Genomic DNA, 24,031 nt, shown 5'->3' with positions numbered 1-24,031 from the left:
AGAAAGCAACAGATAAGCTCCTCCTTCTGGCTTAAAATCAAAGTATGCTGAAATAAAACACGGCCTTTAGGGCGCCGTGGGCAGCGTGCTGGGGGCCTGACGCTGGTCGCCAGGGGGGCACCTGCGGGGGGCAGCGGAGGGCGCTCGCTCTGCACTCCAGCCCCTGGCGCCCTGCCCTCTCTGCTGTGGGCACACACCAGCTATTCGATAATCATACACATGTTTTGTGAGAAAAGTCACAGCGGCGGGGCACCTGGGTGGTTCAGTCTGTTGGGCGTCCAACTTGGGCTCAGGTCATGATCTCACGGTTGGGGAGTTTGAGCCCCGCATCGGGCTCCGTGCTGACAGCTCAGAGCCTGGAGCCTGCTTTGGACTCTGTGTCTCCCTCTCTCTCTGCCCCTGCCCTGCTCATGCTCAGTCTCTTTCTCTCTCTCTCTCACTAATGAGTAAACGTTAAAAAAACATTTTTTTTTTAATTAAAAAAAAAAAGTCACAGCAACTTAGCTCGGGTCAGATCTGACCCCACGCTGTCTTTAGCAGACATCGCCGTCATTGTACGTGTTTGGCAAACAACGGAGTCTGGTACCCTCTGCTCCTGCCACGATGTCCTGACCCCACGACGTGCTTGTTATGATGTCACATGGCAGGTAAAAGCACTCGAGGGGCTTCACAAATATTCGTCATGGAAAATGACCAAGACGCCGCCAGCTGGTGGAAGACAGCAGCCTTCACGGTGATCACACTGATGGTCACGCCCGAGTCTCCCCCAAACGCCAGCCTATCAGAGGAGCCTGCCTGACCTCCTCACGCACACGGCGGGCTTGCTCCCCGCTGTGCTAGTTTCCTTCTCGGACCCACGGTCCCTGCCCCACGGCGACAGGGCCACGCTGCCTCCCCGTGGAGGGCCGGCGCCGCTCACGTGTACGGTCAGGGCTGGCACGGCAGCCTCTCGGGGAGCTCCTGCCGAGCGGCCGGAGGACCGGGTGCTCTGGGCCGAGCCCGCCCCAAGCAGACCCGCGTGGGTCTGGGCCTCGGGCACTCGGTGGCCCTTCTGCGGGCCCCGCCTTCGCGGGAGAACCCCGGCAGGCCCGGGGCAGGGAGCCAGCGCGCTTACCCACTTTGAAGTTGGTGGTCTCCAGCGTAGGGCAGGTGAACAGCCGGGGGAAGACCATGTATATGGGGACAGACAGGCTCCGGCAAACATCTCCGTCGGCGATCTGAATATTCTGAATCTCCGTGGCGTCTCGGGCATATCCTTCGGCGCACCCTGGGGGAGGCGGGCCGCCGAGCGGTCAGGACACAGCGGGTGTCCAAACGGGCCGAGCGAGAGACCCCGGGGACCCCGTGAGCACCTGTGTCACCCCGCTCACCCGGCGCTGCCGTCTGCCCCACGCGACTCGAGCCGCCTCCCTCCGCGCGGCGCCTTCTCCCACGGACACGTCCTGGAAGCGGGAGGCGCGCCCTTCGGCCCGCTCCCCCCTCGGCCGGCCGGCCGCCGGGTCCTTACCGCAGGTCTCCACGCGGACCAGCTGCAGCTCTATGCTCTTGATGGCGGCCTCCGAGCTCTCGACCAGCAGCTCGCCCGTCAGCGGCTGCGTGATGACGCAGCTGGTTGAGCTGAGATGGCCCCTGATGAGAAACTTGGGGAGCAGGGCTCTCTACGACAAACAGAAGCGAGACGTCAGGGACGAAGGTGCCAAGGGAGATCGCGCCACAGCCAGCCACTCGGTGCAAGTAAAAACCGAACGCGAAGCTGGGTAATTTTCGTAAAACCCACGGTCGGGTCAGCTAACAGACTGAATTACTCAACAGCTGCCCGCAGACACCAGGCGTCCACACGGCCCGCACGGAATGGCCGGCTCCCTCGGAGCTGTCCCGATCGCCTAGATCAGATCTGGAAAGCTCCTTCTTGCCAAGCAACACGACCGAAAAACGCCCGAGGAAGTTGCCAAGAGCGTGTAAGGGCCACGGGCAACTGGTCACACATACACCCAAAAGGTTTTAAAAAAATAATCAACTTAAAAATGCCCCCAATTATGTGCGCCTGGGTGGCTCAGTCGGTTAAGCGTTCGACTTCGGCGTAGGCCACGATCTCAGGGTTCGTGGGTTTGAGCCCCGTGTCGGGCTCTGTGCTGACAGCTCGGAGCCTGGAGCCTGCCTCAGAGTGTCTCCCTCTCTCTCTGCCCCTCCCCTGCTCATGCTGTCTCTCCCTAAGAATGCTATGCTCCCAATTATGCAATTTTGAAAAGCCAAGGCATTTATTTTATTTCAAGGACATTTAAAAAATTTTTTTACATTTGGTTTTATTTTTTACTATTTTTTTAAGTAGGCTTCACTCCCAGTGCAGAGCCCAATGTGGGGCCTGAACTCATGACCAGGAGATCAAGACCTGAGCTGAGATCAAGAGCCAGACGCTCAACCAACTAAGCCACCCAGGCACCCCTCAAGGACATTTAAAGAAAACAATTGACTAAACCTTCTGGATGCTTCCTCTGTAGACCTAAGAACCTGGTCACAGGTGGATGATGATTTCTTGTGGGAAGTGGATATAAACAGAGGTAACTGTTCTAGAAGCCTTCACCTTGCTGGTCCCAGTTACTAAAGTGGTGTTTGGAGCACTGCTGTCTCACAGAAACAAAAAGCAGCCAAAATGGGAACCACCTATGTAATTTAAAATTTCCTAGTAGCTATATTTTAAGGAGTAAAAGGAAACAGCTAAAATCAACCAACAGGTCCAAACTCTCCCTTCCACATATAATCAATATTAAAAATTACATTTATATTCTCTTTCTTTTTGAAATCCAGTCAGGACCTGACACCCAGAGCTCATCCCAGTTCAGACCAGCCACACCTCAGGGGCCAGCGGTGGCCGTGACTGGTCTCCCCTGTCGGGCAGCGCCGGAACTGGGGTGCAGGGACCCGCACCTGCTGGCCCCAAGGGCAGAGAGCTCTAAAAAAAGACTTGATTCAAGACAAAGTTCTAAAAATAACTACAGAGAGGCTATTTGTTCCGAAAACTAAAAAGCAGTAGCAGTCTGCATTAAAATTCTTTTAGGCAACTGGCAAAAAAGAAAAGCTCTCAACGCCCAGCTAAAGATTCTGACTAATAATTCACTTTACCCCTCCTCCCGGGGACATGACGTTGGCATAAATAAACAAAAAAACAAGCTACACAGAGAAAGACTAGCCCGGTGAAGTGTTTCTGTGAATAAAAGTGCGCGGACAGTGAAGCTCCCAGCTCAGGGAACCACGTCCCGCGGTTAGAAGACAGAGCTCTGCACACACGTGCTCCCAACGGGCCCTGGGCAGCCCTGAGGTCAGAGGTGGGGCCCACCCGGGGAAGGGGCAGTCGGGGCGGGGCAGTCACAGGGATGGCGGAACTGGCCATGGGCGGCCTCTGGGGTCAGCGTGTCCCCCTCGAGGGGGACTTCCCACCCAGGACGCTCCCAGAGCAGGCTGGGCGAGCGTCCCCATTTACGGCCACAATGCAGGACGACAAGGCTCTGACCCCAGAAGACAAGCCACCTGCACACCTTCACAGAGAGCCCACAGGGCCGAATGCCCCTCCCCTGCAGCAGAGCTCCTCAGGTAGAGTGTGCGTGTGTAACCACAAGGACAGATTATCATTTGGGCCGAGGACAGACAGTCTGGTTAACAAGGCCACACACGTTTGATCCTCGTTTATATAAACATAAGCTGACACCCAAAAACCGATAGACACTTGAGGAAAATAAAAGCAAGAAAAAGAGGCCGATGCCAGCAAACAGGATCACCAGGAAGAGAGATGAAGGGCCGTGTGTCTGCAGGAAGAGGCGCTATCTTGCGAGAGGAACTGCTTGGAGATGAATCACACCGCTGTGAAGCAAACGTTTCTTTTATTATTATCATTATTATTATTATTTTTAACGTTTATTTATTTTTGAGACAGAGAGCGACAGAGCATGAACAGGGGAGGGCCAGAGAGAGGGAGACACAGAATCCGAAGCAGGCTCCAGGCTCCGAGCTGTCAGCAGAGAGCCCGATACAGGGCTCGAACTCACAGACCATGAGATCATGACCTGAGCCGAAGTCGGACGCTCAACCGACTGAGCCACCCAGGCGCCCGAAGCAAACGTTTCAATAGCTGGGCTCCATACCAACCAAAGAGCAAATCAGTGAGCTGGAAGACCGAGCCGAGGACTCTGCTGGGATGCGTCTAAGAGACACTGAGAGATGGTCACAGAGCTGAAGGAAAGACAGCTGAAGGAAACATCAAAATCTGGGCAAGGGCTTAGACGTTCCACAATGCTAAGGATGGGGAGATACTGGAAGTTTTCAGGGCTGGGTAAGGAAGAGGGAGGAGACACAGATGAGCTCGCACAAATTTGGGGATCAGGTCATCATCAGAATCACGAGGCACCAGAACACCAGGCAGCTACTTCCCAAGTTCTAAGGGCAAACGAAATTAGAGCCAGAGTCTTCGACCTGAACAAACTAGGGTTCCAGTGTCTGGTGTCTGTTAGACACTCAAGGATGTAAGTTCACTCCTTGCCCTTTCTGAAAGAATGACTCTAGGATGTACTCCAGCAACACAGAAAATAAACTGAAGACACACGAGAATGGGAGAGGAAGCAACAGGCAGCAATGACCACGGTGACACCTCCAGTAAAGCAGTGACAGTTAAATCCTGACTGTGATAGTTCAGGCAACTGTAAGAAATGGCTTCTAAGCCAACAGAGGCTTAATTAACACTGAGAAAAATGAAACAGACAAAGCGGACCTTAGATTTCAGACCATTTCAACAAACAAGGGTGTGGTAGGAGGAAAATGCGAAAATGTTATAAACCTTCCGGCAGAAGGTTCTCGTTCTCCGTGTTGTTACTGAAAAGCATGATTGTCTCTGCATGTTTGAACATTTGGGGATCACTGTTAGGAAAACAGAAACAGGATGTTAGAGAGAAAAGGAGCAGGTAACAGTACGCTAACAGAAAAAAAACCCTCGCAACCTTAACCAATTAGACCAAGGCCGGGCAAAAAGAGAAACATTAAGGTCCACCAGAGGGTGCAGGACATGACGGAAGGAACAAAACTCTCGTTCAAAGGATCTGGCTGGGTGCTCTTTACAAGACGCTCTTGGATCTACTCAGCCCCCCTCCCCTCTCCCGTTCTGTCACCTGGTTCTGTATTGTTTAGATTCCTAAGAAACACAAACCAGTTAAGAGCATGAGCGCCAACTGGGACACCACTGGGTAGTTCTCGGGCTGAACAGCCGAGGCCGGGGAGGGACCAGGGCAGTGAGATCCGGGCCGCGGCCGCAGCCTCAGCCCGTCACTACCACCTGCACTCCCTGCACGTGTCCAGTCATGTTCAAATCCCTGTGAGAGTACAAGCCGACCGGGCCATGGGGGTCCTGTCCCCTCCAGGTGGTAAAGGGACTTTCTGAGAGGCACCTGAGGACGCACCCCTGCCTCCCCAGGGAGGCCAATAACCGCTCCTGTGCCCCAGGCCTCCCAGACTTGCCTTTAACCCAGATGACAGGGTCCGGACAGCAGAATGCGGGATAACAGCAGGGAAGAAGAGCCAGGCCCTCGGACAAGAGAGCAGGTGGCCAGCTAAGAAGTGAGTGCGGGGGTGGTCGGGACTCAGGGAAAAGGGGCTCTGACCGCAGCACAAAAGAACCGGGAGGAGAGCGGGGGGACCATGGTGGGCATACAGGCTCCCGGAGCAGCCTCGGAAAAGCATTCTTCTTCCAAGTAGTTACCGAGTTTAAAAAGAAATCAAACCAGGGGCGCCTGAGTGGCTCAGTCAGTTAAGTGGCCGACTTCAGCTCAGGTCATGATCTCACAGTCTGTGAGTTCGAGCCCCTAGTCGGGCTCTGTGCTGACAGCTTGGAGCCTGGAGCCTGCTTTGGATTCTGTCTTTCTCTGCCCCTCCCCCCACTCACATTCACGCACGCATGCGCACACACACACACACACACACACACACACACACTCTAATACAAATAAACATTAAAAAAAAAAAAGAAATCAAACCAAAAATCCAGGCTATTTTGGGTACAGAGATAATCAGAACGTTACTCTTTGCTGATGACCTCATACCCAAAGAAGGAACCCTTGGTCAACGGTCTGTCCACGGGGCCCGGTCACCAAGAAAACATCTCTGGCTTTCAAGTGGGAAGTGCACGTACCTCTCGGACGTTCTGCAAGGTTTCGGGAGTGATAGTGAAGTCCACAGGGCTCGGGGTCAGCTTCCCCTTCTGAGGCTAAAACAGGAGGTAAAACCAACATCAGCGGCTTGAAGGCCCAGGGTTCCACGGGTCCAACTTCCCTTTCCGTTTTTAAATTTTTTTTTTTCTTAACGTTTATTTTTGAGACAGAGAGAGACAGAGCATGAACAGGGGAGGGGCAGAGAGAGAGGGAGACACAGAATCTGAAAAAGGCTCCGGGCTCTGAGCTGTCAGCACAGAGCCTGACGCGGGGCTCGAACTCATGGACCGTGAGATCATGACCTGAGCCGAAGTCGGACGCTTAACTGCCCGAGCCACTCAGGCGCCCCTCTCTTTCCGTTTTTAAACAGACGAAAGGCAGCAGAATGGATTGGGGGGTGGGGGGGGCGGGGAGCTGGCAGTGCGAGGCAGCTCACCTGGGTTCTACGAACACAGCTCTGCCGAAAGACAGTGTTGTGCTCTTTGTCACATTTCTTCATCCCCTGTGACTCAGTTTCCTCATCTGTAAAATGAGGGACCACTTTCTTAACCTATCAGGTCCCTTTCAGGTCCGGGAATTAAAAATCAGACCTAAGAACCAATGGTAGTAGTATTGGAAGGTATTCACGTTAAAGCTTTAGAATAAGAGCTGGCGCCAAGTACCTCTGATGCGCTCCTGACCGAGCGCGACGAGCCTACGGGGTGCTGCTGCGGTCACCGGCCCCACTTCACAGACGAGGACAGTGAGGCACAGAGAACCCGGACGGTCTCAAGTGGCAGAACCGAGAGTCAAACCCGGGTGGTCTGGCTCCAAGGCCGGCACTGTGAGCCACCCAGCCGTCCAAGTGTCCACCGGGAGGATCACTCCCATTAAATAATCATAAATGTTGCCATCGTCAGCCAAGCACGGTCACCTCCACGTTGCACAGCTGCGGAACCCATCGGCACCGCCGAGCTTCATGAGGGCCTGCCTGGCGGATTCCGCTCCGGCGCTGGGATCCCGAGGCCACTGACAGCCAGATGCCAGGAGCCAAACTGCCAAGTTTACTCATTTACCAAAGGCGTATTCTACGCGATATTCTTATTAATAGGTTCATGAACATAGTCTTTAGTGGACATATTCTTCCTCATGGCATTTAAAGGAGTACTTAACTTGTCGACTAGAGATCACAGCATGGTTTTAGCCTTCTCATGAAATCGTTCGTAAAAAAGAACAGGATTATTTTTGTAGTTTTTTTTAAGATTTTATTTTTAAGATTTTAAGCCCCAACATGGGGCTCGAACTCACAACCCTGAGATCAAGAGCTGCATGTTCCAGCAACTGTGCAAGCCAGGCACCCCAAGAACAGGGTTCTTTTTTTTATTATTAGTTTTTTAATGTTTATTTATTTTCGAGAGAGACAGAGAGGTAGAGTGTGAGCAGGGGAGGGGCAGAGAGAGAGGCAGACACAGAATCCGAAGCAGGCTCCAGGCTCCGAGCTGTCGGCACAGAGCCCGACGTGGGGCTTGAACCCACGAGCGGTGAGATCATGACCTGAGCCAAAGTCGGACGCTTAACCAACTGAGCCACAAGGCGCCCCCAAAAACACGGTCTTTGAAGGCTGGGTGTTGGTAAGCTGCCAGGAGCATGGAGGAAGCCCCACACGGCCCTGACCCACACGGGAGCCCCACACGGCACCAGGGTCAGGGCCTGCCCTGAGCTGACCTCGGACAGGGCCCTGCAGTCATGAGCAGGCTGGGGGTCGGGGGTCAGGGAAGACCTGGCCTGGAGTGTGGCTCTGGGCAGGGGGCTGAATTTGGGTTTATTCTCCTTCACAAAGCTGGAGGTTCTTTTTGTTAAAGACATAAAAGGGTGTATGTCTCTTTTACAGAATAATCCACATTAAAGAAAAAATATTTTTTTTTGCTTCCATGTGAAGACCTTTGATACAAAAAAGGAAAATACCTAAATCACATGACTTCTAAAAAAAGATAAATATTTTTAATATTTTATATAATACATTATCACTAAAAGACACTTAAACAGTGATTATTAAACATTTAATAAGGGGTTAATGATAAATGTTAGACGTCCTAAAAAAAAAAAAAATCACAAAAATGATGGAAATAAAGGACATCGGTGATTTTGCCCATCTTCTGCACAAGAGATTTAAGTCTTACATTTTTATGTAACCATGACTAAAAGACATCCATGGACATTTCATAACAGTACAAAAGAAATACAATTGCAAATTTTCCACAAAAGCAACGTGCCTCCCCGCGGAGCTCTGTAGAAGCCCCCATTTACTAAGGCACGTGGCAGGGACGGTGGGAGACGTGTGGGGTCCCCAGGACGCGGCGCCTTGCGCAATTACCTACGAAGGGAAGCGAGTCAGGGAAAGCTAGTGGCTTCTGCGTCTGTCCAGTTTGGTGCCATCTTGACACGGCCCGCAGCCCCGCAGAACCCGTTCGCTCACGGAGCACACGCACGGGTCTTACCCGGCCCGGTGAGGCCCTCAGAAGCGGTGCTCCCGGGTCAGCCCAGGGACGGCCCAGGCAGACGTGCGCCGACACGTCCAGACCCCGTACACCTGGGCGCCTCCAGGAACCCCAGTTTGGCCACCTCCGTCTCCAAACTGCTCAGGATCAAACGAAAGGCAGATGCGCTGCGATCTGAGTCTAGGCGGCCATTCAAGGGGGAGCTAGGCTAGCGCTGGCCTAGAGAAAGCGGGAGCCGGCCCTGACCTGGAGGTGTGAGCACACAGCCCAGGGAAGGGAAGGACGACACGGCCTGCAGAGAGGCCCGGGAGACAAGGGAATCCAATGCTGTGGACATCCGTCACACGTGTCACACCTAGGGCAGACATGGCCAGTCACCGTGAGGCTCTGCACGACGACCAAGGAACAGCACAGATGGGCTGCGGACTCTACCTTGAATTCACCCGGAATCGCCAACAGTCACAGGGGAGAGGGATCCAGTTCCCTCAGTCGGCACGTGAAAGGAAATTTTAAAGAACATGTTGTAAAAAATTTTAAAAAATGAATAAATAAATAAATAAATAAAATAAAGAATATGTCGTCACTGCAAAATAATAACAGAAGGTGCTGGGAGAGGGGCGCCTGGGTGGCTCAGTCAATTAATGTCTGCCATTGGCTCAGGTTGTGATCTCACGGTTTGTGGGTTCGAGCCCCGCGTTGGGCTCTGAGCTGACAGCTCGGAGCCTGGAGCCTGCTTCTTGTTCTGTGTCTCCCTCTCTCTCTGTGCCCCCCTCTCTCTCTGTGCCCCTCCCCCACTCATGGTCTATGTCTCTCAAAAATGAATAAAACATTTAAAAAAATGTATTAAAAAAAAAAAAAAGGAAGTGTTGGGAGACGCGACCCACCCTGACCCCGAAGGTCCCTGTGTGCTCTCACTGGGCGTGCCAACAAGGTAAGGTCCTGACCATCCCTTGTCTGAGGCGGGCCACTGCTCTGGGTTGTGTGGCCGTCATGACCTTGAGAAAGGAAGAGATGCGTTCCTCGGAAACAGGCCTGCTGCTTCCTATGACAGAGGTGGCGCCCCTGCCCGCTGTTTCTCAGCGGAGGCACGGCCCCCTGGAGGGTTCTGATCCTGCCAGAAGACACTAGCATCCCTGTCTCCAACCCAGGAGTCTCTTCCCCAGCAGCCATGACACAGCACCAGGCTAACTTCTTGGCCTACAAACGGGGGAAAAGACCAGACCCTGCGGAAGAGTCCCATCATGATGCGCAGAGCCCCAAACACAGCTTACAGCGGAGTGAACGATGAATTCGCAGGTCTTCGTCACGTCCTTGGCCAACAGAGACCGCCTCATGTCACAGCGCAGGGTGTACTGGAGGGCGAAATCGGACAAGAAAATGCCGTTTTAGTGTGGTCTGCTTCCACCTTGGAACTTTATCCAAAGACCCAAGAAAGCCAACTTTCAGGGAAACGTGGTCCAACTACTGTGTTCAATGAACTTAATATACATAACTGGGGGAGCCAGTGCTCAAAGTAAAGGCATTTCTATAAAAAGACCAAAAGCAAAAACACACTTCCGGGTGATGCCGCGGACGTCCCGTAGTTGACCCGCTGGTGCAAAGGCACAGAGTCTCACCTATAAGAGGCAGAGAGAGGAAAGAATGTGCACCGCTTTAAATCCAGCTGTCTGTCTTAGCGTGTGAACCCTGACAAATAAGACAACCCGTGTGAGCTTTAAAGAGGAGGGATCTCTTTAAAATGGGGATATTAGTACCTGCCTGCAGCAAGGGCCGAATGAGATGTGTGACACGCACTTAGTACAGGGTCTGGCACGTAGCAGCTCTTAGTAAAATGGCAGCTATTTTGTCCTGAGGATTAGAAAACACACAGGAAGGACAAGAAGCCCCAGGACAGCGTCTGGCATCTCACGAACCGCCCCTGAGAAGCGAGCTGCCCGTGGCACCGTGTGCACAGCACGGCGCCGGGTGACGGACCAAGATCGGAGTCGGACCCTGCACCCAGGAGTTCCGGCTTTAGCGAAGAGAGGACTCTGCGGTGACAGTGCTCAAGGTCTAAGACTCCAGGGCACCTCAAAACTAGCTCTCCACATTTCAATTAACTGTTTTAAGGTCTATTTATTTTTATTATTTATTTATTTATTTTAATGTTTATTTATTTTTGAGACAGAGAGAGACAGAGCATGAACAGGGGAGGGTCAGAGAGAGAGGGAGACACAGAATCCGAAGCAGGTTCCAGGCTCTGAGCTGTTCGCACAGAGCCCGACGCGGGGCTCAAACCCACAGACCGCGAGATCATGACCTGGGCTGAAGTCGGCCGCTCAACCGACTGAGCCACCCAGGCGCCCCAGGTCTATTTATTTTTGAGAGAGACAGAGAGACAGAGTGTGAGTGGGGAAGGAGCAGAGAGAGAGAGGGGGGGAGACACAGAATCCGAAGCGGGCCCCAGGCTCCGAGCCGCCAGCAGAGCCCGACACGGGGCTCGAACCCACAAACCGTGAGATCATGACCTGAGCCGAAGCCAGACGCTTAACCGACTGAGCCACCCTGGCACCACTAGCTCTCCATATTTTAACCTTAAGAAGTAATAAAGAAGGGGAAATCTTTTAAAATGTTTATTTTGGAAAAGTCGACCATATGCAAAAGTAAAGAGAAGAGTATAAAGACGCCCCACGTATCCAGGAGCCAGCTTCCACAGGGGTCGATGCATGGCCGATCTTAACTATTCTCCCTCTCAGCCGTTCCCCATGTGCCAATACACAGACATACCCTGAGTGCAAGGTGACGGGGACAGGTAAGGCAGGTGGCATCACGCTAGCTTTTAACCCGTGTTCAGTTTCTCTGCTGTGCCTGTGCTGTTTTTCTGAACCAGCCACTGCTCGTGTACCTCCTGCAAGACAGGCCCGGTTCTACCCAAGGGGGAGCGGGTCCCTCTGCGGGGCCGGTCCCTGAGCTAAGAGCTCTGACCTGGGACTGTTTCTTCACATGGTTCTTGTCTGTGGGTTGACACACCGGTAACAAAAATCTATAGCATGATCACTGTCTTCATGCTAATCTGAAAAAAAAAATCACATAACCCACATTGAAGAAAGTCAGCTACAGTTTTAATCATCCAGGAAAAACTTTAGAATTATGTTCAAAATATTTTATATAACTGGGACTACATGCATGGTTGAATCAAGAAGCTACATTATTATGAACGACCTGTCCACATTATACAAGAAGTTGCTATATATTTAAGGTGTTACCGGGTTATTAAAACATTTTAAAAAATTTGTTTATTTCGGGAGAGAGAGAACATGAGCAGGGGAAGGGCAGAGAGAGGGAGAGAATCCCAAGCAGGCTCCACACTGTCAGTGCAGAGCCTGACACAGGGCTCAAACTCAAGAACTGTAAGATCATGACCCGAGCAGAGACCAAGAGTTGGACGCTTAACCGACTGAGCCACCCAGGCGCCCCTAAAACATTTTTCTAAAGAAACATCCCTTGTCTACAAAGATCTTTATATATATAAAGATCTACAGGGGCGCCTGGGTGGCGCAGTCGGTTAAGCGTCCGACTTCAGCCAGGTCACGATCTCACGGTCCGTGAGTTCGAGCCCCGCGTCAGGCTCTGGGCTGATGGCTCGGAGCCTGGAGCCTGTTTCCGATTCTGTGTCTCCCTCTCTCTCTGTCCCTCCCCCGTTCATGCTCTGTCTCTCTCTGTCCCAAAAAATAAAATAAACGTTGAAAAAAAAAATTAAAAAAAAAAAAAATAAATAAAAAAAAAAGATCTACAAAGATCTATATCTATATCTATATATAAAGATCTTTGTAGACAAGGGATGTATATATACGTGTGTACACACACACACACACACACACACACACACACACACACACACATTCTCTTTTGAGATTTCAATCTGGTCTCCCCAGCCAGACAAGCTCAGTGAGGCCTGGTACTGCTAGATCTGTATACGTGTGTGTGCACACAACGTGTGTGTATGCGTGCAGTCTGTGTGTATGCACACGCGTGTTTTGTCTTTCTCCTACACAGCCCACACACTGTCCAGCATGGGCGACATTTTGATCGGACCGGCCTGGTCTCTTGCATTCTCTTCCCAGTGGGAACTTCCCCTTCCTCATTTTTAGCCTCAGGGCTTTGGCAGAGCTGACCTCCCGTCAGCCTCCTGGAAGCGACCGGCAAGCCAGGCCTGCTACGGGGACTGTCGGAAACAACTCTTTCTGCTGGGGTGCCAATCCAGTACATCATACGCCAGCCACACGCTAGCAGCCAGCTCTGCCGTGGCCAGCGAAGAACCCAGCTGAGAATGAGGCCTGCACAGAAGACAACGGAGCCGGGGACACAGCTGGCCTCCCGCACTTCTGGCTCTGTGATCGGATACCTTTTTTAGGCGAAGTCAGCTTGAACTGGATTTCCATCACTCGCACAGGAGAACAAGTGGCATCAACTTCTGGCCACGGAATGTTTTGAAGTATGAAGGCAGTAATTCGTAACATGGGCAGATGCTAACAAGCGAGGGTGGGGAGAAAGGCGGAGAAGAGGAACATGCTGATTTTTGTTCCAGGAATTATGTCAATTCTTTTACATGCACCATCTCAGTTAATTCTAACAACTCCAATAGAACTGTTAGGATAATGCAAGGACAGCTACCAATAATACCTCATTTATATTCAATCATTCAACAAATACGGACTTGGACCATTCCATGTGCCAGGCACCGAGCTAACTAAGCACTTCATGCCAAGACCTCATTAATCCCCTAGGAGGAGGTCATGAAGGCTGTTCGGGGTCACAGAGGTGGGATATGAATTTACACCTGCTGGCTGCCAAAACCCATGCTCGGAATCTTTACACAACACGTAACTCAAGCCCAGATCTGTCTGCCGCAAAGCCCTCGATCTTTTTGCTTTATCGCGCTCTTGCCCGATCGTGAAGAAATGGTCCAGGTGGTAGGAGTTTCCGCAGGTCAGAGGGGGTCAGGACGGTCAGACTGAGCAGGGCTCCAGAAAGAGGTGCGAGATTGGATCTTCTATGACCGTCAGTAAACACAGAGCCAACAGGAAGAAGAAAGAAGACTGCCGATAGATTTGAAGCAGGCTCCCAGAAAGGATATTCTGAACTATGACAAAGAATGACTAGCATCTGGATAAACTAATTTTGAATTGCGATTTCAGACATGTTAGTACCGCTCTATGCTGTGTTATTATAGGACAAAACGTTGTTACTATGGCCACATGCGTGGAACAAACATAATAAAACTTGCCTACGATTTACATAACTTTTAAAAGAAAAGGCGCACCAAGGACAACTAGGGAAAGCGGGCGGATTCTCGTATGCATGATCTAATCATGAAGGTGAGAACAGGCCTGAGAAGAAGACGGGCAAACACCGCTGAGCCTCCGTCTAAGGAGTCACAAGGAAACCCAGACCCTGCAAGCTGAGAATTTAATACTGGCTGCATCTTAAACCCTTTATTCTGTCTTATGGTTTTTACTGTTTTTACAATATGTTACTACAACACAATTCAAATTATAAGTGTAAAATGTCTTTGTGCCCACGTCATTTGAGAAAGAGGATGTTACTAGGTTTAATAACACTTTCTATCTAGTTTAACACCACCTTCTATCCAAAGTAAACCGCCCACGAATCTGCAGAGTAAGCGTGGTAAGCGGTGGTGCAAAGGCCAGCCCTGTGACCACAAGTGGTCACCGTGGACTCTGGGAGGCACTTGCTCTGCTAATAAAACAAGAAGGCTAGCAAAAGACCCATCTAGAAACCGAATGACTGAATCAACCAATCAGTGAAAAGCAGATTTAAAAAACCCATAATCCTAGTTTTGCTCAAGAAGTATATTTTCAAGGGGCACCTGGCTGGCTCAGACGGTGGAGCATGTGATATTCTTGGTCTCAGGGTTTTGAGTTTGAGCCCCACTGTGGGCTCTGCACTGCTTGGGATTCTTTCTCTCTGCCCCTTCCCCACGCACTCTCTCATGCTCTCTCTCAAAAATAAATAAACATTTTTAAAACATAAATTAAATTGGGGCGCCTAGGTGGCTCAGTAGGTTGAGCGTCCGTCCGACTTTGGCCCAGGTCATGATCTCGCAGTTCACGAGTTCAAGCCCTGCATCAGGCTCTGTGCTGACAGCTCAGAGCCAGGAGCCTGCTTCGGATTCTGGGTCTCCCTCTCTCTCTGCCCCTCCCCCGCTTATGTTCTGTCTCTCTCTCTCAAAAAAAACAACATTACAAAAATGTTTTTTAATGAATTAAATAAAATCTTTTTTTTTAAAGTGTATTTTCTCAAAAGAAGCAATGACAAATTTGAATATGAATTGGGAATGAGATGGTATTTGAGAATCCCTGTTAATTTTGATAGGTGTGAAAATGTCAACTGTGATTCTGTAGGAGAATGTCCCTATTTTCCAGAGATGGACATTGAAGTGCCTCTAGATGAAGTGTCGAGATTCTGTAACTAACTTTGAAATGATTCAGGAAGGATAAATACAGATGAAACAAAGGTGGCAAAATTCTAATGAATGTTGAATCTAGGTGATAAGCTCTTATGAATCTAAGGTTAGGATAAGAAGAAATCCCCTCATCTTTAGAAATCTGTGAGATATTTGGGGAGGTAGAGAATTCCAGGTTGTAGCATTCTGAAGTTAACCCTCAAGGGGTAAGATCTTAGGGCCAAAATAAAGGTTGGGTCGGGAGAGTATACACCTTACTAAAAGAATTCACCACATGTTAGCCCTCTAACGGCATTTTAAAGAATTTCCAACTTACATACAGCTATGCAGGACATAAGTACACAAGTTTTTATGTATAGTTGACTCTTACGAACAATGGGGAGTTAGGGGCACCAGTCCCAAAAACGCAGGTGTAACTTGTGACTTCCCAAAATCATCACTACTGAGAGCCTACTGTTGACCAAAAGCCTGAGTGATAACATTAACGGTGGTTTAACACATATTTTGTTAGGTTATATGTATCATATACTATATTCTTACAATAAAGTAAGCTAGAGAAAAGAAAATGTTACTAGGAAAATTAAGGAAGAGAAAACACATTTATAGCACTGAACTGTATGCACTGACAAAAATATCCACAAGTAAGCGGACCCGCACGGTTCAAACCCATGCCGTTCAAGGGTCAACTGTAGATCCACATGCCCTTCCTGGCAACATCTGGAAAAGAATGAAATTTCCAATATGATTTTTTAAGGTTTTATTATTATTATTTTTTTTAATATTCTAGTTATTTCTGAGAGACAGAGCACAAGCAGGGGAGGGGCAGAGAGAGAAGGAGACACAGGATCCGAAGCAGTCTCCGGACTCTGAGCTGTCAGCACAGAGCTCGACACTGGGGCTCAAACCCACGAACCGTGAGATCATGACCTGAGCCGAAGATGGATGCTTAACCCACTGAGCCACCCAGGCACCCTGAAAGATTTTATTTTTTTAAGTAATCTCTTCACCCAACGTAGGGCTTGAATCCACAACCCCGAGATCAAGAGTCACATGTTCCACCAACTAAGCCAGCCGGGCGGCCCTCCAATTTGATTTCAAACAATTAATCTTTTAACAAAAACAAAGAATATAGGAGGAAGTAACAAGAAGTATGCCACTGAAATTTGAACACTATTCTATTCGGTTTGTAATGAACATATGCTTATGTTATTAAATAAACAGGATTAAAGAGCTACCATGTCAGGAAAGTGCGGTGATGCTGATTCTGGAAAGAGAATAAATATGATTTCCAAATAAACGTTTGAGATAGTCTCAGTCTTGCTAAAAAGGCATTTTGCATCTATGCTCTTATACGGTGAAAGTGCTCCCAGCCTAGAAAGCTGGCCAGAGGACTCACGTCTATGCAGGCATGTTCCTTCCAATCTAGACGCTTCCCCACTGTTACAAGTACTTCCTACGGGCCTGTCCAAAGCCTTCACTATACAGAATGCCTGAAACAGGTGCACCAATAACAAAGGACTAGATACGGTTTTTCTTTGTAGAAAGATACTCAGTGCAGCACAGTACGCCAGGCGGCACGTGGTTCTTGTCTGCCCATCTTTTAAGCACTTCATGGAACTCACGCGTAGACAGACCTTTAGTTAAAACTCTCAGGAGTGTTTTGAGGAACCGCATTTTTAAAGTGTTGCATTTTTAAAGTGTTACACTCGAGGCAGGGGAATGGGGACTTACCAAGACCAAATTATCGGCTAAAACTCAATAAATCAAAAAACTTCCCAACTTGCTGCCCTCTTGCACGTACGTAAGACAAGATGGTTTTGTCTCATCCAGCAAGGGGAACCCTGCAGAGCTGGCGTCACAAAAGTACCTTTCTTTCCACTGAATAAAGCAAAGGCTCTCTCGCTCGCTCGCTCGCTCTGAGTCATGACTCCAAACTGTGCCTGACACAATAGTGGCTGTGAAAGGCATCCTGGGCTAGCGGAGGTAGACAGGAAGTCATAATTCACTTCCCCTCATTTACAAGGTTTGTTCAATAAAGAATACAAGCCTATGTCAAAGTAGTAGCCTTTGGATGTCTAACAAAGAGATATTTATACGTAGAAAATAGACAATTAGTGCGGGTGCCAGAGAGACGTGAGGGCATATCTATCACCAAACAATAAAAGCACCCCTCACGCGGCGTCCATGCGGCCTGAGTGGGGGCCAAAAGAAACGACGGAGTTTTTTCAAAGAAGCCGTGTAGCACGGGTCCTCTGGGACTTCTATCAAAACTAACAGCCGCACACAAACCGTGTTCTGCAAAGCAAAATGAGAAATCAAAATAGAATACACACAGGAGGTCTCGGCAACAACCACATCAACTTCTTGGGTCTGTTAACTTTCAGTGAAAGAGACACGGAGCCGTTTTGCACAGGAACAGCTGTGAAGGTGGCCCCGCAGCGTTAGGAAGCGCTCACCTGAATGTTGACAAACACGCCGTGGTAAGTCTCATACAGGACTTTGTTGCCCTTCACGTGCAGGGGAAATTCAAAAGGAATTTCTGTTTTGCCGCTGGGAAATTTTCCTGGCTTCACCATTTCGATGGTGCTATTGATAATCTGGATAGGCTGTAAAGACAAAAAAGCAACTCCGTCTATCAGCACGCACTTCTGGATGTACTTCCGAATCGCTGTGTCCGTTAACGATCCCCTGAGAGCCGCGAGCCACGAGCCCTTGGGTGCCCCCCCTACCGGTGTCCTGGGCCGCACAGCTCTGTATCTGCAGGTGACCACACAGTCGGCTCAAGTCTCTGGCACAATAATGGTTCCTTCACGGTACCGGATGCTTCGATGTTTGGGGCACATCTGAAGCGGTATTTCCTCTCCTCTCCCCAAAAAGCTCAGTCAACTATCCTAACAACCCTCCTGCCTCGCACTCTGACCTTCGGAATGAAGAAGCAGGTGCAGCACCGTCAGGACGAGCGGCCAGGAGGGCCGCCACCTGAACCGGGGCTTCTCACCAGCCGGCACCCGCCTCGGACACCAGCCTCCCGGGAGCCTGCCCACCGCCCGCCCGCCCGCCGTGTGCGGAGGGAGCGGCCCGCCCGGCCTCAGCCCTGCGTGCCTCTGCATCACACTGGGAACCTGCCCGAAGGCAGCCATCACGCCGTAGTTAATGTGTTCCAAGCCCTGGGTTAGCATCACTCAGAAGATCTCCGGCTTCTGAAGTGAGTCTCCAAGGGCTGCTGGAGGAAAGCAGGGAGACTGCGGAAGAGGGCGGGAAGGCCGGAATCGGAACGCGGGCAGCAAGAGCCCTTCTCTCCTCTCACCTCCTTCCCTCTCAACACCGAGAGTTAACATGTCCTTCAGGAAACGGACACTATAAGTACGGAAAAAGAGTTGATATTCCGGAACACAGACCTCTACCCAAAATGACAAAAAGGAAAGAATGGCCACTGCCCTACCTGCGTCTTATCTGAATATCAAGTAACGGTTTTGTTTTGGGAAGGTGAGTGCCAGAAGCCAAAGGCACAACGTCTCAGAAGGGCTCTGGTCTCTTTAAAGGCTGAATTTAGACCACTTATAGTTTTCCTCGTCCTATCTTCTAGGAATAAAAACAGACTTTCGATCGCAGGAGAGATTCAGAATCAAAATATCGGAGTATTTTTTTCAGTTTGATTAGTAAGTGTTAAAAGTATGACTATCACTATACCTTACAAAACGACGACAGGTAACAACAATAAAGCCAAAAAGCAAGCAAAAAAACCCACAATTATGGGGATAATGAACTAAAAAAAGATGTGCAACCTGAGCATTCTTACCTTAACAGAATTATAGAAAGCTTCGAACACACCCACGCTCTTGGCGCTGAGCTGGAGGTTCACACTTCCTTCCACTGTCAGAGACACTCCCTGGTGCTGGATTGAATCCTTGCCAGATATGACCACCACGCCCGAGAGGACTTCCTAGGAAAGCAGAGACAGCCACCAAATTAACGTTCCTTTGCATTCACCTTATTAGCCAAAATAGGTCTCCTTAAGGATCTGTTCAAAGATGCAGACATTCACTGAGCACTTATTACAGACCAGAGGCCTGGATGCTGGGATGGAGAAGGCACAGCCTCGGGTGGGGGCGCCGGACGGCCATGGACAACTACATGGACAATTAGCTGGGTGACACTGCCGGGGAGCGCGAGGCGGGGAGCGGGCGAGGGATCTCATGCGATCGCCCCCTTCCAGACACATCCGCCCTCCCGGCTGGGGGAATCCCAACAAATGTCTGATTTCAAAAGGGCAAAGACAAGGGCCTGAGGCAAATGGCAGATTCACAATCATGTTACACATGAGCACGTATAATGACTTCTTCAGAAAGAATACGATCAAGTAAGACCCTTTTCTTTGGGTTCTTTCCCGATTATGCTAAAACGACTACACATTTTCAAATGCATAATTTAACACAACTCCTTGTTAAATGGTGCTCTCTCTGCCCAGGAAGCCTCGCTGGGGGGGGGGGGGGGGTCTCGAGCCTGTCCACACAACACGTGAGTGCAACCCAGCCTTTCACTAAAGGTCTTCCCCAATCTCTCCACGTGCAGGTTCACTCTGCAGACATTCGAGCCCAGAATTCCCTGGATCATAAATCATTTGAGAACGATTTCACAACAGATCGTGTATTCATTTGCCTGAAGATAATTACTGAGCAACAGAATATGGACATTATACTCTCGGCTGGATGGCAGTTTCTTCCTGTCGCCATTGAACTCGACAGTCTCAATTTGCTATGGGGGTTTTGGGTGGAAAAGGAAGTTGAGATTAAATAGCATCCACCCGAGCGGAAAGAGAATCCACAATAAATTCAAACAATGTGTTTCTGAAATGACCTTCAGAAACAGCATGCGTCTGTCAAGCGGTAATATGATGGCAGAAAAGTGGGGGCAACAACACAAAAAAAGGAAAACAGCAAAATTAAAACGGGCCCACAGATCAAAGCATTAAAAACCATCTGTCCTATTGATGTTGAAACCTCTCCATCTCCTCTAGTCATCCAGTGAAAACCCTCTGACCAAGTTATCATGGTATATGGAATTTGGGGAGCAGGGAATATTCTATGTCCCTTAAATATGCTAAGTATTTTGTTTTTGTTTCCTACTCCCCCATAAAAAGTACGTAGGCAAATTTAAATGAAAACCCCTCTGAAATAATTTAACTTTTAAATTTAATTAAAATTAATTCTACTAGTTCTTGTCAACCCATATTAAACAGAAATCTAATTTTTAGAAGTTTAAATTCACTAGTATATTTTTAAAAATCTACTTGACTAGTGTATGCAAGAAATAAAATGAGCCAAAACAATTGCATGAACTTTATCACCTAATGCAACACAGTCATGCCTGGGACAGTTCTGCTCCTATCTAATCACAACATTTTCAGTTAATGTCACAGGAGCAGGGTCTGGGCTGACCGCTGGTTGGCATATTATAATCAGTAGCACCTTTCCTTCCCTCATCCCTATGGCATGAGAAGGAAAAAGAAGCAAAGCACCTTGGAAGTAAGCAGAGTAAATAATTATGACCCAAGGGACTCTTTTGTCACTCGCTGATTTAATTCAGAAAGAACGCAGCAGAGAGAATACAAAATTAATCAAATAGTAGATAAGTTAGTTGTTCCTATGATATACAGGTCTGTTCAATCTCTGCCAATAAAAGAAGGATATAGAATTTGCCCAAGCGTAGGGGCGCCTGGGTGGCTCAGTTGGTTAAGCATCGGGCTCCTGACGTCGGCTCAGGTCATGATCTCACCGTTAGTGGGTTTGAGCCCCCCGTCAAGCTCCGTGCTGACCGCGAGGAGCCTGCTTGAGATTCTCTCCTCTCTCTCCCCCTCCCTGACCTCATCTCTCAGCCCTCCCCCTCAATCACTTCACCCCAATCCTCCCCCACTGGCCCCCCTGCTAGTCCTTTAGGTGCCTGCAAATTCCAACCTCAGGGCATTTGCACATGTCCTTCCCCCCACCCCCCAACCTGGATGCTCCTCCTGCACATACCCACACGGCTTGTGACCAAACTCTACTCAGCTTCTCTTGAGCTCTTTTTCAACGAGGCCTCAACTTCTGGACTCCCGTGTTCACCTCTGCAATGTCTGACTGCAGCAAGAATTGTGCCAATTGCTTTAGCCACCCCCCATATCTGATCGCCCTTGCTCAGGTTCCTCACCCAACACATGAGACCCCGTCAACCTGGCCTGCCTTCAGCAAGAGTCCCGTTAGATCGGTTTAGCCAGAATCCCCACTTGGACTCAGTCCCCGCGTCTCTTCCTCCCCACCCCCACTCTTTACCTACACCGTGATCAGAATTGAGCCTGTTCTCTCCCCTGAGCCCACCACAGAAGTCATCCTTGAAAAAGCCTGCCCGACCATCTTTAACAAGTGTCACGGATCGTTTTTCTTCAACACTCACTCGCTCCTCTCTATGAAGTCATCATGCAAATGACCCCATTTAGTGAGGCCCTCGCAGACCGTGCTGTCCAAAACCGCCCTCTCCCCAACAGTCAGCCCCACCTCAACTCCACTCTGGGGCACATGTCACCTCCTAAAATACACACAAGTACATCAAAAGATGCTCAATGTCACTCGTCATCAGGGAGGCACAAATCAGAACCACAATGAGATATCACCTCGTGCCCGTCAGAATGGCTAACACTGACAACTCAGGAAACAACAGATGTTGGAGAGGATGTGGAGAAAGGGGAGCCCTCTTGCACTGCTGGTGGGACTGCAAACTGGTGCAGCCACTTTGGAAAACAGTGTGGAGGCTCCTCAAAAAATTAAAAATAGAATGACCCTATGACCCAGCAATTGCACTACTAGGAATTTATCCAAAGGATACAAAAATGCTGTTTCAAAGGGGGCACCTGCACTCCCATGTTTATAGCAGGGCTATCAACAATAGCCAAATTATGGAAAAAGCCCAAATGTCCATCAACTGATGAATGGATAAAGAAGATGTGGTATATATACGTATATGCACACACTTACAATGGAATACTGCTCCGAGGTCAAAAAGAATGAAATCTTCCCATTTGCAACAATGTAGATGGAACTAGAGGCTATGAGCTAAGAGAAGTCAATCAGGCAGAGAAACACAAATATCGTAGGATTTCACTCATGTGGAATTTAAGAAACACAACAGATGAACATAGGGGAAGGGAAGGAAAAATAAGATAAAAACAGAGAGGGAGGCAAATCCTAAGAGACTCTTAAACACAGAGAACAAACAGGGGTTGCTAGACGGGAGGTGGGTGGGGGGTGGGCTAAAGGGAGCATGAGTTAAACGGGCGACAGGCATTAAGGAAGGCACCTGTTGGGACGAGCACAGGGGGGCGTATGTAAGCGATGAATCACTGGGTTCTACTCCTGAACCAGTACTACACTGTATGTTAACTAACTCGAATTTAAATCAAAAATCAATCAATTAATCAATAAAATACACATAAGTAATTCTCTCTTATTTATTATCTGTACTCCTGGAACATAAACTCCACAAGGGCAGAGTGATTGCAACCACAGGCCCTCGATCCATATTCATTATTCAATCTTCATAAATGACCATTCACCAGGAAAAACAGTATCATCAAGCAGATGAACACTGTGAAGATGCATTTCACCATGAACTCTTTAAACTGCTTCTATAAAGGATGGACACAAAACAGAGCGGTAAGAGCTCAGGGATAATGACATGATGAGGCCACAGAAAGAGATAAAGGTAGAAGAAAAACTCAGAGAAGAAGTGGAAGGAAAAAAACGAAAACACCACAGAAAAGGGGGTGAAGCCGAAAAGGGCAAAAAGTGCATGCAGGGCAGAAATAAGAAAATTCAAATTAAATAAAAATTTAAGAATTAAAAAGAATCACAAGAACAATGACAAACAGGACAGACTGTGAGGAACATCCAACAGGTGCATAACAAAGTTCCCAAATAAGAAAACTGAAAGAATGGAACAGAACACGTCGTCACTGATCAATTTTAAAATACTGAGAGGGAAAATGAATCAGGAATGGTCAGAAAAAGGACAAACTACAGTAAAATTATTCTAAACCAAAAAAGAAAATCCTTTAGGAGTCAGGCAGGAAGATTAAGTCACTCACAAGAGGGGAGAAAAGACTCTCCACAGCAAGACACAAAACGAAGGGACAGCAAAATGCCTGACACAGTGCTCAAAGAACAAAGTGATCCTAGAATTTTATACCCACTTCAACAGTCACTCCAGTAGAGAAGAGTTTTAAATGTGCAGAAACAAATAAACCCCAGGCAACACTGTATGAAAATCCTCCTTGAGGAATTTACTACATTGCAAATTATATGCACCTGTGGGATGGCTAGAAAAACCGTGTCAAAAAAACCCACTTGTGGGGCACTTGGTTGGCTCAGTGGAGCGTGTGACTCTTGGTCTTGGGGTTGCAGGTTTGAGCCCCACACTGGGTGTAGAGATTCCTTAAAAATAAAGTCTTTAAAAAAACAAAACAAACACGAGAAGATTCAATCCATTCAACTCTAACGACGAGATACACAATGATGACGGTAGAAGGATGCAAAATACCTCACAGTGTAGAAGTGACTTAAGTGACACTAGTTGGGGAAGGAAGGGAGAGACAACGCAGCAAGTGGCATAATGTCCATGGTTTTCCTGACTCTCACAGCTGGGACTTACAAACACTCCAATAAAGCCATGCTCTCCAGTATGGTAACCACCAGCCACAGGTAGCTATTTAAATTCAAATCTATATAGGTTAATAATAAATAAAATTTAAAGTTCAGCCCCTCAGTCGTCCTAGCCACACGTTCAAGTGCTTAAAAGCCACTTTACGGCCAGTTGCTGTCATAACGTACAGGACATGCACATCACTGGGGAGAGTTCTATTAGACGGTGAG

General features: G+C 48.9%; 1 protein-coding gene across 1 annotated transcript in view; it reads right to left on the bottom strand.

The window, feature by feature from the left end:
- Positions 1-24,031, bottom strand: part of VPS26C (VPS26 endosomal protein sorting factor C) — a 46,192-nt gene that overhangs the window by 2,282 nt on the left and 19,879 nt on the right. Inside the window, exons 2-7 of the mRNA XM_042999004.1 lie at positions 18,931-19,074; positions 17,588-17,737; positions 9,937-10,017; positions 6,170-6,244; positions 1,508-1,658; positions 1,115-1,267 (exon numbers count right to left, since the gene is read on the bottom strand). Coding sequence (XP_042854938.1) covers positions 1,115-1,267; positions 1,508-1,658; positions 6,170-6,244; positions 9,937-10,017; positions 17,588-17,737; positions 18,931-19,074 — 754 coding nt within the window. The remainder of the gene's footprint in view (positions 1-1,114; positions 1,268-1,507; positions 1,659-6,169; positions 6,245-9,936; positions 10,018-17,587; positions 17,738-18,930; positions 19,075-24,031) is intronic.

Source organism: Panthera tigris, chromosome C2, assembly GCF_018350195.1.
Source record: "Panthera tigris isolate Pti1 chromosome C2, P.tigris_Pti1_mat1.1, whole genome shotgun sequence".
NCBI classification, from domain to species: domain Eukaryota; kingdom Metazoa; phylum Chordata; class Mammalia; order Carnivora; family Felidae; genus Panthera; species Panthera tigris.
Note: the sequence above shows the minus strand (reverse complement) of the source record. Positions and strands in the feature narration are given on the sequence as shown.